This window comes from Garra rufa, chromosome 12, assembly GCF_049309525.1.
Source record: "Garra rufa chromosome 12, GarRuf1.0, whole genome shotgun sequence".
Classification (NCBI taxonomy): Eukaryota; Metazoa; Chordata; class Actinopteri; order Cypriniformes; family Cyprinidae; genus Garra; species Garra rufa.
In genome coordinates, this window is record NC_133372.1 from 1,740,555 (window position 1) to 1,755,575 (window position 15,021).

Sequence of the window (15,021 nt, forward strand, 5' to 3'; positions counted from 1 at the left end):
GTATATCAAATTTATTGTCAGCATTAAAATCCAGAATAATCCTCTTTACTGTTTTAATAGACATTTGTGGGTTTATTGTGCTGTTAATACTTCAACACTGAGTGTTCAAATCACTAAGCGTAACAATGAACAATAACAATAATGATGATTGACTTAACAAACTGCATTAAATATGCTAATACTTTCACTATTGGGACTAAACAACTAAATTAATCTTAATTTTATAAATTAATGCATTAACCCTCACATTAACCCATCATATGAGATGCTATTATATTAATATTTAGATTATCTAACCAGTAGGACTCACTGCTGATTGCGTCTGTTAACCCTGGTAAAGAAAAAAAAAATTCTAATGGTTTCCATTACAAATGCCACTACAAACCATCAACTTCTAACAATTTAACCATAAACCATTCCTGTAGTGTGCTTTGGGACATATTCCATTAGGATTTAGTGGTTTTAACAAGTCACCATTACAGTTTCCACTGAAACCAATACAATTCCCATTAAAACCATAAAAACCATTACAAATTCTGTGATGGTTTCTGTTTTGTTTTTTAGTTTATTTATTATTTTTTTTTATTTTTTTTCAGCAGTTGGGACAAAGTAATATAGAAGGGTTGATTTAATTCCTATATACAGAACCCAGAATTAGGATGTTCAATAAAGTACAGAAACTGGTGACTGACAAAGACTTAATCCTTTGAATTACCATTGTGTATGAAATGTGCTATATAAATAAACTTGCCTTGCCTGCCTTGCCTAATCCGAAAACAGTTTTGTTCTGTTCAAAAACACTATTGTATTTATTTTAGTCTGTAGAATGCTTTCTGCTCATTTATTTGAATAACATAATTTACTCAGCATTTATGAAACGCTTCCCTGTGGGTTTTACAGTCTACATATAGTCCAGTATAAGCGTGTTGTTCAGCATGTAATGGTATATCATCGCCAGCAGAGGGAGCAGAGCGCTAATGTTTAGTTGCAATATTATTATGCATTATTATAATGTTGCCAAAAAAAACACGTCTGCTGAAATCTCTTTTTCATGAGCTGACAGAAACATCAGTCCCAATACAAACAGACAAACACCGAATACATGGGACAAATGTAATTATGTAAATACAGGAGGAGCTCTGACATCACTGTAGTTCAGAGATTCAGAGAAAGTGAAACTAATTTGATCAACAACAATATGGACGCTATGAACTAAACTCAAACTCTTTAAACAACAGAATACTGATTCGTTCAAAGACCCCTCTGGACACATCTGATACTCACAGGTAAATTACAGAAATATAAGAGAGATTGTCCTGAACAGGTTTCTAATGGAACTGATCTGGTTTAGTAGGGTTTATATCAGACTGGAGTGAGTTGAACAGAAGTCAGATACTCCACTGCTTTAGTTGTTTACTGCACTGAAACTGTATAAGAATTGTATTAACAGTATGTCATTTGATTGGTCATCATGCAAAGTTTGGTGTTTCTGTCATTTAGTCACAACATAAAGGCTAAAGAAACAGGAAGTAAATGACCTGCAGACAAACTGAGCACAAACGTGATCCATATATACACACAGTGTGCACTTATTATGCAACATATGCTTTTATTTATTAAGTTAACTGTTGAATAAGTACAATACTACAAGCAAGTGTTCAACTTTATTGTGTTCTTAAAAATGTCTCTTTTATTTTGTTCTTACAACTTTCTCAAATATGTGTGTGTGTACAATTATTCAGGACTTTTTTATCTATCAGTTATCTATTTCTTTATTTACAAGAATGTTTAAACAAATTTTTAAAAATAGAAAACAAAATACAAAATTAAAATAATATCTTAATGTCCTTTCAAAGTTTTAAGCAGCCAATATAACTAATCCATATAATTAGTCAATGTCTTGATTTGTTCTCGATCAGTTGATGCTGTTTAAAGTTGTGTACTGTTTTCTCTCAATGTAAATCTCATGCTTAAGAAGGGCCTACAAGTTATCAGTTGGGTTCAAATCAGGTGAGGAAGGGGACCAAGACTTTATTCTGTCATCTTTGAAGCCTTTTCTGGCAAGACAATCAGTGAAATACTTGAATGCATGTGGTGGAGCATTGTCCTGCATGAAGACTATGGTCTTTCTGGATGATGCTGACTACTTCTTGCACCACTGTTTGAAGAAAGTGTCTTCCAGAAATTGTTAATAGTTTTGGAAATCCATTTTTAGTCTGTCTGCAACCCCAAAAGGTCCAACAAGATCATCATTACTAATAACAGCCCACACCATTACACCAGCACCCCCTGACCACTGTGCTGACGTCTGACTCGAGCTGGTGCTCTGTGTCCATCATTGAGCCAACCACAGGCCCAGCCGTCTGCTCTATTAAGTGCTACTCTCTTTTTATCTGTCCAAAGACCTTTGAAAAATAGAATTTCATGTATTTTTTGGCCAAATCTTAACACTTCAGCTTGTGATTTTTGTTAAGTGTGAGTTCGGTTTCAGCTTCCTTTACCTTAGCAAATTCTCTAAAAAGTAGGCATCTGGTACACTGTAAACAAAAACTGTAGAAATTACAGTATTACTGGCAGCTGGTTGCCAGTAACTTACTGTAGATTTAAATTTATGCTATTTACTGGCAACAGTTTGTTCAAAGTTAATTGAACATTAAACATTAACAAGTCTTTATCTTTACAGAATAAAACTAAAATAACAGCCTCATGCAAAGCATTCTGGGAACCAAAATCTGAAGGAAAAAAACTGAAAAAGGTTGATGAAGGTTTCTGGTTCCCAGAATGCTTTGCATTAGGTTGTTATTTTATAGTTTTATTCTGTAAAGACAAAGACTTGTTAATGTTTAATGTTCATTTAACTTTGAACAAACTGTTGCCAGTAAATAACATAAATTAAAAATCTACAGTAAGTTACTGGCAACCAGCTGCAGAACTACAGCAAATTTTTTACAGTGTACTTCTGGAGAATCCAGGGAGGTTGCAGTTCTGGAAAATGGTGGCACTGGAGTCTAAAAGCTTTCTGGTGGTTTCCCACTTAATTCTACTATTGCTGCCAATTTGCACCTTTTCTTTTCAACGCATTTTTTTGCAACCCTGCTGACTATTATTGACAAACTGGTTGATTGTCTGATGGTCATGCTTCATTAGTTTGGAAAAATTCAGAGTATTGTATTTTTCTGAAAAGCATTTTATAATTTTGACATTTCAGCATCAATAAAGTCTCTTTTTATTGATTTTTTAAACATTTTTACCTCATTAACATTCCTCATCCGCATGTCACCTGAAAATTATAATTCTGTCATTTTTAAAATTAATGTAATCAGAATATTCACTTGCATAATAATTATGCACTCATTATATATGTATTTATATGTATGTTTGTGTGTGTGTGTGTGTGTGTGTGTGTGTGTGTGTGTGTGTGTGTGTGTTTTGTTTGTTTGTTTTGGGGAGAGGGGGGTGTATGTTCTTTCTTTAATCTAAACAGCAGGTCATAGTTCAGATTGTTCAATGAGTTTATGAGTCACTCACAGTGTTTCAAATTAATTATGAGATTTACCAATTTATTATAAATATTGATTTAGTTCAAGTGATCTAATTTGGCTTTAAGGCTTAAAGGGAGAATATAACTTTTACTGTAAAGTGCATTTTTCTTTAAGAGGGAAATAACAATGGCAGAATCTTCACCAACATCAACAAAAGCAAGAAAAAACAGGAGACAAAGTTTTGACCATATACCTCCATGTAAGTCAATAAACCATTAAAGAATGAGTGCATGAACTACTTTTATTTTTCTAGGGTTAATGTTGAAAAAACACTACCTAACTGTACATGATCTTATATATATATATATAGGATTTTCTCTAGACACTGTTTACATTAATCATGAAATTGTTTTTTAACAGTATTAAAGGAGTTCACACTAATCCTAAATAATGTCTCTTTCCAGTCATGTCATCCTCCAGTGGTCCTCTGTCTGAGGATCTTCAGTGCTCTATATGTCTGGACGTGTTCACTGATCCAGTCAGCACTCCATGTGGACACAACTTCTGCAAGACCTGTCTGAATAAGTGCTGGGACAACAGTCAGACCTGCAGCTGTCCATACTGTAAAGAAACATTCAAGCACAGACCTGATCTCAAGATTAATACCACACTCAGAGAGCTTGTAGGTCACTATAAAAAGAAAACTCCTGAGAAAACAACTGATGTTCTGTGTGATTTCTGTGAGGAAAGAAAGCTGAAAGCCCTGAAGTCGTGTCTGGTGTGTCAGAGCTCTTACTGTGAAACTCACCTGGAGCCTCATTTGAGAGTGGCACGTTTGAAGAAACACAAACTGATGGATCCTGTGAGTAATCTGGAGGACTATATATGTCAGAAACATGAGAGACCTCTGGATCTGTTCTGTAGAGATGATCAGACATGTGTGTGTTCAATCTGCTCTGTGAAAGACCACAAGAACCACAACACTGTTCCTATAGAAGAGGAGAGTCAAGAGAAGAAGGTAGAAGTTATTGTACTTTTAAAGGACTGATATCATGAGAAATCAGATTTTATTTAATTTTGTGTAATTAAAGCTCATTATGAAAACATACTGTAAGTTTAATCTGTGTTATGATAAACAAGTCTGAGTTGTTCTCTCTATAGACTGAACTGATGAAGACACAGAAAGATGTGCAGCAGATGATCCAGGACAGAACCAAGAAGATTAAAGACATCAAACACTCAGCAGAAGTCAGAAAAGTGAGTTTAAATATAATAATAAAATAGTTGACATAAATATTATATATCATTTAGTTTTATAAGTTTAGCTGTGTGGCTGTGTTCCACTCTGAAGAGCTCATCCCTATGCCATGATCCCTTTGAAGGGTTGACCCACTAGAGTTAGAGCTTTGAAGGAATAAAGGGTTTAGGGAACCAACTAATGGTTTCTATAGATCACTCTTCTGTGCTGTCTTACAACATCTGTGTCACAAGTTAAACATGCACAAAGAATCAAGGGAGTATAAAGTGTCCATCACTTGAATCCTTGGGAATCTTTCATTCTGAAGGATCCTTTGAAGTGTCAAATGAAGAAGCATTAATATGAGTTTTGAGAAGCGCACTGTGTATTACAGTTTTTCTCAATTGCTTAAACACATTTCTTGAAATTGTGCCTCTTATTTGCGAAACTCTAAACACAAATCCACAACTTCTAACTCAATTCCCCAAACTTCCTATATTGAGGTCAAAATGAAGCTCTCCACTCAAAACAAATCAATCTTGCTGAAAAACCAAACTTTTCTCTCAGACATGACACACAAATCCTCAAAAAAACACACACTACAACACAGTTTTACACACTGATGAGATAAATTCAAAACAATACTACAAAAACAATAAAAATAAAAAACTTTTCACATGATAAACACAACAAATGTATGCATTTGCAAGTGTTTTATTTCTTAATTTACAGTAATGTACTGTAGAAAACAGAACAAAACAGCAAACAACAACAAAAATAATTATTCTGCCCAACATCCTGTGTTTGGTCTGGGACAGGCCAAAGAACCTCTTCAGCATCACAGGCTAAATTAGTCCTGGCCAGGCAGCAGGGGTCAAATCCTCTTGCATGCCTGATTTAACCCTGGCACCCATCAACTAAAATATATGAGACTGCTTGTCTTCTTTCCCTTGCCCTTCCTGTCTCTTCCATGTTGTCGTTGTCGTCATCATCCTACTCCTTCTTCTCCTCCTCTTCCTCTTTCACCTCCTACTCTTCCACTTCAAAATTACACATTACTATAGGTGGGATATTGATTGAAAAAGACTGAATAAGATTCAAAGTTACACTTGTACTAGTGGTCTGACAAAAAAAAAAATGCATTACAACGTCATTGTGAAGCAGAAAAGAAAAGGAAATATGGGCACAAAGGTGAAAATAAAAATAAGAAAGCCCACTGTCAGAATTTGTAACTCCTGTGTTGTCCTCTGTCTATATATGCTTTCCAATTGAAGGTTCATGAGATGTGCCTTTGAGCTTTTTCAGAGAACTGCTTTATCATTGGTTGATCTTTATTATCTTCATTAGTGAAAGTCAAGATTCACTTGAATAATTCATGGCAAATTGACAAAAAGTCTAATAGAAATGTGTAGAATATATGATTGACAGTTTATGACAACTAGATAAAATTTTTTGCATTTAGGTAATGACTTATACGATGAGCTAATGACTTGATGTTTTGAGGGGTGAGACTATTACACAGAGAACTATATAATACATTTTGAGCAACATGACAATAGCAACTGATAATGTAGGAAACCGCAGACAAATGTATATAATCAGTTGTATGAATGTGCCAAAGCAATCACAACTTGATCAAAAGAAAGAGAAGCTTTTTATGATGTGCACAAGAGACTAGATGATGTGGATGTTGAACAAGTAGTTTTGGCAGTTTCATTTCTGATCTGAGAAATGCACCAAAGTGACTGAGAAACACTGTAAGCTGACTTTGGCTCTTTTATCTCCATTGAAGATTCTGATTGGTGTGTGCTAAATTTTGACTCCTAGTGTTTCCACTTGGGTAATTGTGTGCTAATTGAGCTCAGACTTCGCAGACTTGAGTGAACAATATTGAATGCTTGTGCTTTCTAAATGACCACATGGTGTAAGCACTGAGAAATGTAGGGATTTGTGTGTAGAGTTTTGCAGTAACAGTTCACCAAATATAACTCATGTGTCAAAGCAGGGAATAGTGTTTAATGTTTAGGGAAATGGGTGTGCTTTTTGAGAAATGGCGTTATAGTTTTGAAATTTTAGTTCAAAAGACTGGTTATAGTGTTTTAGCAATTGAGAAAAACTGTAATAGTGGGGGTTTTACAGGGACTCTTTCTAAAGGTTACACTGTTACATCATTAGGTGGCGACAAATAAACCTCTCTATGATTGAGTCATTGATTTTGATTTATTCGCTCAAATGATTCATTTAAAAACAGGAATGAATCAACACTACAGTTTGTTGCACCTTTGTTTCAAACTAGTATATTTAGGGATCAGAGCAAATACAAACAAGGATAATAATTTGTCTAAAATGTAAGTTAGTTATCATTAACTTCTTTATTTTATTTTTGTACACTTGCAACCACACTGATGGTCTGAATATCAACATGACTGTGACTTGATCACTTAGTAAAGTAATAGCACAGCTCTCCTCAACATGATTGAAAAACACTTGATTTGAGGAATCATTCAGTGCAAACAGTGCAGGATGAAGTTTAAAACTTCAGTTGAGGGATTCTGAAACCCCTTAAAAACACATTTATGTATCTGGAAAAAAAATGTATGAGCAACAGTAACACAGATTCGTCTCTTAGTAAACACTGCTAATAATTTGTTGACTGTTTTGGTTGAGCAGAGAAACACAGAGAAGGAGAAAGCAGCCCATGTGGAGCTCTTCACTGATCTCATCCGCTCCATTGAGAGATATCAGACTGAACTGCTGGAGAGGATGGAGGAGCAGCAGAAAGCAGCAGAGAAACAGGAGGAAGAGCTGATTGAAGAGCTGGAGCAGGAGATCACTGAGCTAAAGATGAGAAACACTGAGCTGGAGCAGCTCTCACACACTGAAGATCACCTCCACCTCCTACAGGTCAGTCAACATGATCTCTCTGATCAATCATAATGCAGTATATGACACCAGAACACTCCCCATGCTGAAGGATTTCTCCTCTCTCCTGCTGTAGATTCACTCATCCCTGTGCAGCCCTACAAACACCAGGAACTGGCCTGAGATCAGTATGAAGACTCATGAGAGTCTGGAGACTCTGAGGAGAGATCTGACTCAACTGAAGGACACTATAGATGAGAAACTCACACAAACTGGTACATCAATACATACACTGATCAGATAGAAACATGATGATGTACTCTATTCTTTAAATATAACATTAACCATACAGCAAAAATATATATATTCAAATATATTTTTAAATGTATATATTTTTGTACATATTTTGGGCCATTTTATGTAAACACCGTAAAAAACAATAGTAAAAAAAAAAACACAGTTAAATTGCTGGCAGCAATGGCTACCAAACAGAAACCATAAAATAAAGTAAAATATACTAATTTAAATATGCACTTACAGAACTCTTACAGAATTTTCCATTAAATGTTTTACAAAACAGGTATTTCTTGAAATTCTGATGAGATACCTTAAGTTAAAAAAAATAATAATAAAAAAAGGTCAAATGACATAAATCACAAAATAATTCCATGGAAATTTTCATGAAACAATTTGTCATCAATTGTCACCACTGTTGAGATTCATGCGCTGATTCTTGATGTCTCTGTGCATCTAAAACATAGAGCTTAATAGTCAATAGCCCCAGTAGTTAACAAAGCTAGTCTCTTAATGTGTTATTCTTAATATCTTCTTACTGATGACCAGTTTTTCCTTGTATTTATTGCTTTAACAAACAGCCATTAGAAACACAGAGTTAAAGCAGCCAGACAAAATCATTTTAATCAAGAGTCAAGAGCCCAACTAATGCAAACACCGAACTTTAATATTTTCAACAAAACATCAACATCTGAAACTCTGTTAATTCTTGAAATGAACTTTTGTATAAAATTAAGTCAGACGGGTTTGAAATGAAGATGCTCAGATCTTGAGAGATCACCATTATTTTTGTGATTTCACATACATCTCTATGAAATTTAAGAAAAAAGTGAAAAACTCTGAATAATAAAATATTTGTCTGTATAAAAATGAGAATTACTGTAATGCATCGATAATGATGTAATACTTAAAATAACAGCCAAAATGTTAATTTTACAGATGCTGTTAGTAATTTTACAACATTTTGCATAGAATTTAAAATGAGAATATATTAATATATTTAAAAGATGTATTTTTAACATATATATTTTTACATTCAAATACCAAGAAATATATTTGCCAAAATATGTTTGAAAATACATTTACATGAATATATTTTCTACTGATTTATTTTTGGCACATTTCTGTATATTTTTTATATATATATTTCTACATATAAAATAAATTTTACAAAATATATAAAAAAGACTGGCCAAAAAATATATTTGCTCAAATATATTTTCTAGTAATATATTTTTGGCCATATATAAAATATTTTTAAAAAGCATTTTAAAAGTATATATTGACCTCTGTATATTTCTGTCCAAAAAAAAAAGCATTTTCTTGCCACAGAAATATATTTATAAATGATGGCTGAAACTAAATATATTTACTATTTCAAAAATATATTTCATTGAGCTTCACTGTTTGCAACATTCACTACAAAAGGTTTTTTTTTTTTTTTTAAGAAGTTTCTTCTGCTCATCAAGGCTGTGTTGATTTGATCAAAATACAAAAAATAAATGTAATGTTGGGAAATATTATTATGTTGTAAAACAATGTTTTTTTTACATTAAAATGTAATTTATATCTGTAATTAAAGTTACATTTTCAGAATCATTACTTAGAAATAATTCTAACATTTATTTTAACATTTATTTATTATCAATGTTGAAAACAGTTGCTTAATATTTGCTTAATATTTTTTGCAACCTGTGATAAATTTTTTGATCAATAAAAGGTTAAAAAGAACAGCATTTATTTAAAATATAAAGGTTTTCTAACAATATATACTATCTGTTCAAAAGTTTCGGGTCAGTAAATATGAATTCGCTTTTTTTTTTAAGAAATAAACACTTTTATTCAGCAAGGATGTGGTAAATTAATACAAAGTGATAGCATAGATTTATATTGTTAGACAAGATTTATATTTTAACTCAATATTCATCAAAGAATCACAGGTCCTAAAAAAATATTTGGCAGCACCAGAACTGTTTTCAACATTGATCATTCTAATAATAAATCAGCATAATGATTTCTGAAAGATCATGTAACACTTGAGACTGGAGTAACAGCTGATGAAAATTCAGCTTTGCATCACAAGAATAAATTATATTTTAATGTATATATATAAAAAAAAAAACGTTTTTTATTGTAATAATATTTTGCAATATTACCATTTTGTTCTGTATTTTTGATCAAAGACAGTAAATGCAGCCTTGATGAGCTTTAGTGACTTCTTTAAAAAAAAAAAACTTTAAAAATCTTACCAATCACAAACTTTTGAGCAGTAGTGTATATTTAGCATACATTTCAATATATTTTAGCCACAAATAAATATATTTTTTGCCATATGTTTTCTTGTCATTAGTGTCTAGAGAGCTGAAGTGGATGCAGCAGTATGCAGGTACAGTGTGACTCTATACTACACTAGTTTACATTCATACACTCACAGCTTCATTACTGCACTACAATAAAAAACAATAATAATAAAAAAGGATTAAATATTAAAAACAGCATCACAAAATGTGTGTATTGGTAGGTTGTGATGGATATTCTCTGTTTTCTCAGTGGATGTGACTCTGGATCCTGATACAGCTCATCCTAATCTCATCCTGTCTGATGATGGAAAACAAGTGAGATGTGGAGACATTAGACAGAAACTCCCAGACAAACCAGAGAGATTTGATACATGTGCCTGTGTCTTGGGAAAGGAGGGATTCTCCTCAGGGAGATTTTATTTTGAGGTGCAGGTGAAGGGAAAGACTGAGTGGGATTTAGGAGTGGCCAGAGAATCCATTAACAGGAAGGGAGAGATCACAGCTAGTCCCAGTGATGGAGAATGGAGTGTGTTTCTGAGGAATGGAAATGAATATGAAGCCTGTGATGATCCTCCTGTGTCTCTGTCTCTGAGAGTGAAGCCGCAGCGGGTCGGTGTGTTTGTGGATTATGAGGAGGGTCTGGTCTCCTTTTATGATGTGGAGTCCAGCTCTCATATCTACTCTTTCACTGGTCAGTCTTTCACTGAAAAACTTTATCCATTATTTGGCCCAGGCCCTAATGATGGAGGTAAAAACTCAAGTCCACTGATCATCACACCTGTCAATGATAATAAATGAATGTAAACTCTTCATATGAAAGATTAAAATAATGATTTTTATCATTAAAGTCTGAAATCATTATGTGCTGCTATTTTTATCATTTTAATATTAAAAATCTATATGCTATAATTAGATATTTTTTATGTAAATATATAATGTTTGTTCAATAATTATTTAACTTTTCATAAACATTTGTGCCATTTATTATCTATCTATCTATCTATCTATCTATCTATCTATATATCTATCTATCTATCTATCTATCTATCTATCTATCTATCTATCTATCTATCTATCTATCTATCTATCTATCTATCTATCTATCTATCTATCTATCTATCTATATTATAGCAAATTAGCTCAAAAGGGAAAATATTATGATGAACTGGTTATAGTTAATTATGAATATTTAGCTCAGATCTTAGAATTAACTGTAGCAGAATCAATATTATTAGATCTGACAGTATAATTATTTATCAATTCAAGGAAAGATTATTTTTCTGTCCAAGAAAGAGTAACTTTCCTACTTTAGTCAGTACTAGCAGTAACTTAGCATGTAGCATGTAGCAAGATCAACATTCAGGGACTTTGAATTGTGGTCAGCACACAGAGACAATCAGTTGTGAATATAAGAGATTTAATAAATGAACTGCAATTTTCCCAGAATATACATTTATACTTGTGCATGATTTAGAAACGGTTTGTTTGAATCTGTTTTGAGCGTAATGTCTGTAAACCCCTCGCTTCCATAAGCTTACTCTGCTCTGATTGGTCAGCTGGACAAACCTGTTGTTGCACAGAGAGGAGTACTTTAGCAAGTTAGCGAGCGCTCATCTGTGTTTCCTAGTCTGTGGTTGATTTTGATGTCACAACTTGAAATTAAAGCCATATAAAACATTGTATTTTTTTTATTTTCAGTTGAAGAGTATTAACTAGCTCACATCAAAATGAACATTAGCCTCACAGGAAACACTGAAAATAACACTCAACACCTAACCACTCACAAGATAAAGTACTGATGTTAAATAAACAATGTCAAGATATGGTGAAGTCCATTATATTTAATATAGTGTTCATTGTGTTATAAATAATCATACTCTTAAAAGTTATAACCACAAATTTGTAAGTATTATAATGTATTATAATTGTTGTTATGATTATCCATGAGATGATATAACATAATGTAATTTTTAATGCATTATGCATTCATGATAATGCCTTAGAAATACCCTTATAAAGTATGGGAGAGTGGGGTGATTTGTGCGTTTGGGGAGTAGTTCCACCCCTTGTTTCTAGAAAACCATAGAAGAAATTGGTAATTTGACCACATACTTTTGAAGAGCCATCCAATTAACCCATCGCCCAAAGAAGAGAGACACATGGCATGAGATCTAAGGACATTTTAGCTCAAAAAACATTTTTTTTTTTTTGCCTTTCAAAGTAAAATTTATATGAACAAGGTTTTTTGATTGTTGCGTCTGAACAATTATATACAAGTTTGAAAATATTTTACACATGTTTTAGTGCTTTAGTAGGCTACACAATGAGTCTATACAGTTAGCATAATGTTAGCTCTAAACTGCTGGATCATGCTAGTCTTTCAAAATTGTCGGGCATGGGGTGATTTGTGCCAAAGGGACAGGGTTAAGTTGTGTCTGTGGGATGTTAAGTAGTAGTCTGGATCTAGACAATCTAGACCAGAGTGGTGTTCCATAAAACAAGTTTACCAAATAAGTCAGGTTCATTTTAGTTAGTCTGACTTATTGTCACTTGATTTGGCTCAAAATAAGTCAGACTAACTGAAATAAGCCTGACTTATTTGGTAAACTTGTTTTATGGAACACCCCCCAGGGATGCCCAACCCTGATCCTGGAGATCTACCTACCTGCAGACTTTAGATCCAGCCCTGCTCCAACACAGCTGTCTGTAATTATCACGTGCTACCTAAAAGATGAATTAGCTGGTTCAGGTGTGTTTGATTCGGGTAGGAGCTGAACTTTGTAGGATGGTAGATCTCCAAAAACAGGGTTCGGCAGCCCTGATCTAGACCCACATACCCACTGGGGATAATCTGTGTGAGGAGATGAGCGTGCCTCATCAGTGTTCGATTTACCTGCGATTTGTTTAGTTTAGCTAACACTATTATTTTGAGTTTTGAGTTTGCACTGTTATTAAAGAGAAGTTTTATTCAGTTTTTTAAGTGGCCTACGTCACAATGGGATGTTCAGAATTGTTCAGAAAAAAGTCAATTTATTCTTTTATGTTACATAATTGACAGAGAGTGCTTTGTTGACAGAGAGCGTTCTAATGATTGACAAATATCATATATTGTGTATTTTCGTTTTTTGTGTTTTCCGAAAAGCAGAAAATATACCATGCCAATAGTTTAATAGGGTAACAATATCTATAAATAAACTGTAAATTAGTAATTTTGTATTAAATTTGTCTTGATTTTTTATTGCATTACAGTTCATGACATTATTATTATTATTTTTTTTTTTTTTTTTTTTACTTTAATAATCGCTGGCACAATTTTCCCCGATGTATTCTCCCCAAAAGCACAATTTACCCTGCACCAGGGGTAAGTTGTGCCACGAGACCACTTTTTTTTCTGAAAGCTAAAATTCTGACTCAGTTTATTTCAGATCCAATGTTATTGTCCCCAGAGATGCACCACATCCTGAAATATATGTACATACTTTAATTGGAGGTATTACTGTCATGGCTTCACTATAAAGGTACTTTGAGTAAAAACTGGCACAACTCCCCCACTCTCCCCTATGGACTTCACAGGAAGTGTTATCGTTTTTTTTTTGTTTTTTTTTTTACATTAAACATTTAATTTGCTTTCACTTGCTTTACAAAACCTCTTTCATTTCTATCACAGACGGGAAATTTATTACATTAAAATAATGACATTTAAATATTCCTACATTTTAATGTGAAGTCAAAATCAATCCCAAATTTGCTTCCAAATGCATTGTGAGAACCTGTAACCCGAAATCACATGATCACTAACTAGAAATCACTTTCTTAAATTGATCATGACAGGAGTAGACAAGTTCAGTCCTAGAGAGCCGCTGTCCTGCAGAGTTTAGCTCCAACCCTAATCAAACACACCTGAACAAGATAATCAATGTCTTCAGGATTACTAAGACTATAAGCAGGTGAGGATTTTTCAGGGTTGGAGGTAAACTCTTCAAGACTGTGTCTCTTTAGGACTGAACTTGCTTACTCCTGGTCCATAGAATGTTCCCTTTGTTAATGGATTTCTGGAAGGGCCCTTTGTGAAGGCATTCTACGGAGCCCCTAAAGGGACGTGTTGGAAAAAGTGGGGTGGGTGGGGAAAAAAAAAATCTATATATATATATATATATATATATTTTTTTTTTTTTTCATTCCCTTGCAAAACTTTTGCATTCCATCAAGAAATGTTGCGTTTCTTAGCAAAGCTTTTGTGTTCTCTAGCAAAGATATTTGCATTCTCTCACAAAACCAGTTGAGTTCGGACAAACTTCACTTTACAGCCTGTAAGTTAGTGACACAATAATTCACAATAGAGTGGTTCATAGAGTTTTATTTTGAACTTGGACTTTTTGAGTCAACTGTAACCTCAACACCAGACAGAACTGAATGCACATCACACCTCTATTGCATTTAATCATGCTGTAGCTGGGGTCTCAATATATATATCACCACAGAATTTATATACTGTATAAATGATGTTTGTGTATGTCTTTGGCTGCCAGGGCATAACTTATATGGTTGCCAAAACTTTCTAAATTATTCTTAGTTCACTGCTGTGCCATATCTGTAACACAAATGGTCCAAAATTACATATCAAAATTGTATATCAAATTTATTTGTCAGCATTAAAATCCAGAATAATCCTCTTTATTGTTTTAATAGACATTTGTGGGTTTATTGTGCTGTTAATACCTCAACACTGAGTGTTCAAATCACTAAGCGTAAGAATGAACAATAACAATAATGATGATTGACTTAAACAGCATTAAATATGCTAACACTTTCACTATTGGGACTAAACAACTAAATTAATCTTAAT

The 15,021-nt window shown here is 33.4% G+C and overlaps 1 protein-coding gene across 1 annotated transcript; it reads left to right on the forward strand.

The window, feature by feature from the left end:
* Positions 1-1,189: 1,189 nt before the first annotated feature.
* Positions 1,190-10,975, forward strand: LOC141347468 (E3 ubiquitin-protein ligase TRIM39-like). The gene is made up of 8 exons (XM_073852488.1): positions 1,190-1,286; positions 3,657-3,741; positions 3,947-4,500; positions 4,644-4,739; positions 7,390-7,623; positions 7,718-7,856; positions 10,226-10,261; positions 10,426-10,975. Exons 2-8 carry the CDS (start codon positions 3,669-3,671, stop codon positions 10,971-10,973), a joined length of 1,680 nt encoding a protein of 559 aa, XP_073708589.1. The 5' UTR covers positions 1,190-1,286; positions 3,657-3,668; the 3' UTR covers positions 10,974-10,975.
* The last annotated feature ends 4,046 nt before the right edge of the window (positions 10,976-15,021 follow it).

Coding starts and splice junctions, on each gene's coding strand:
- LOC141347468 (XM_073852488.1), top strand. CDS start 3,669: ATGGCAGAATCTTCACCAACATCAACAAAAGCAAGAAAAAACAGGAGA. Junction 4,501..4,643: donor AGGAGAGTCAAGAGAAGAAG/GTAGAAGTTATT, acceptor TTCTCTCTATAG/ACTGAACTGATGAAGACACA. Junction 7,857..10,225: donor TGAGAAACTCACACAAACTG/GTACATCAATAC, acceptor TCTTGTCATTAG/TGTCTAGAGAGCTGAAGTGG.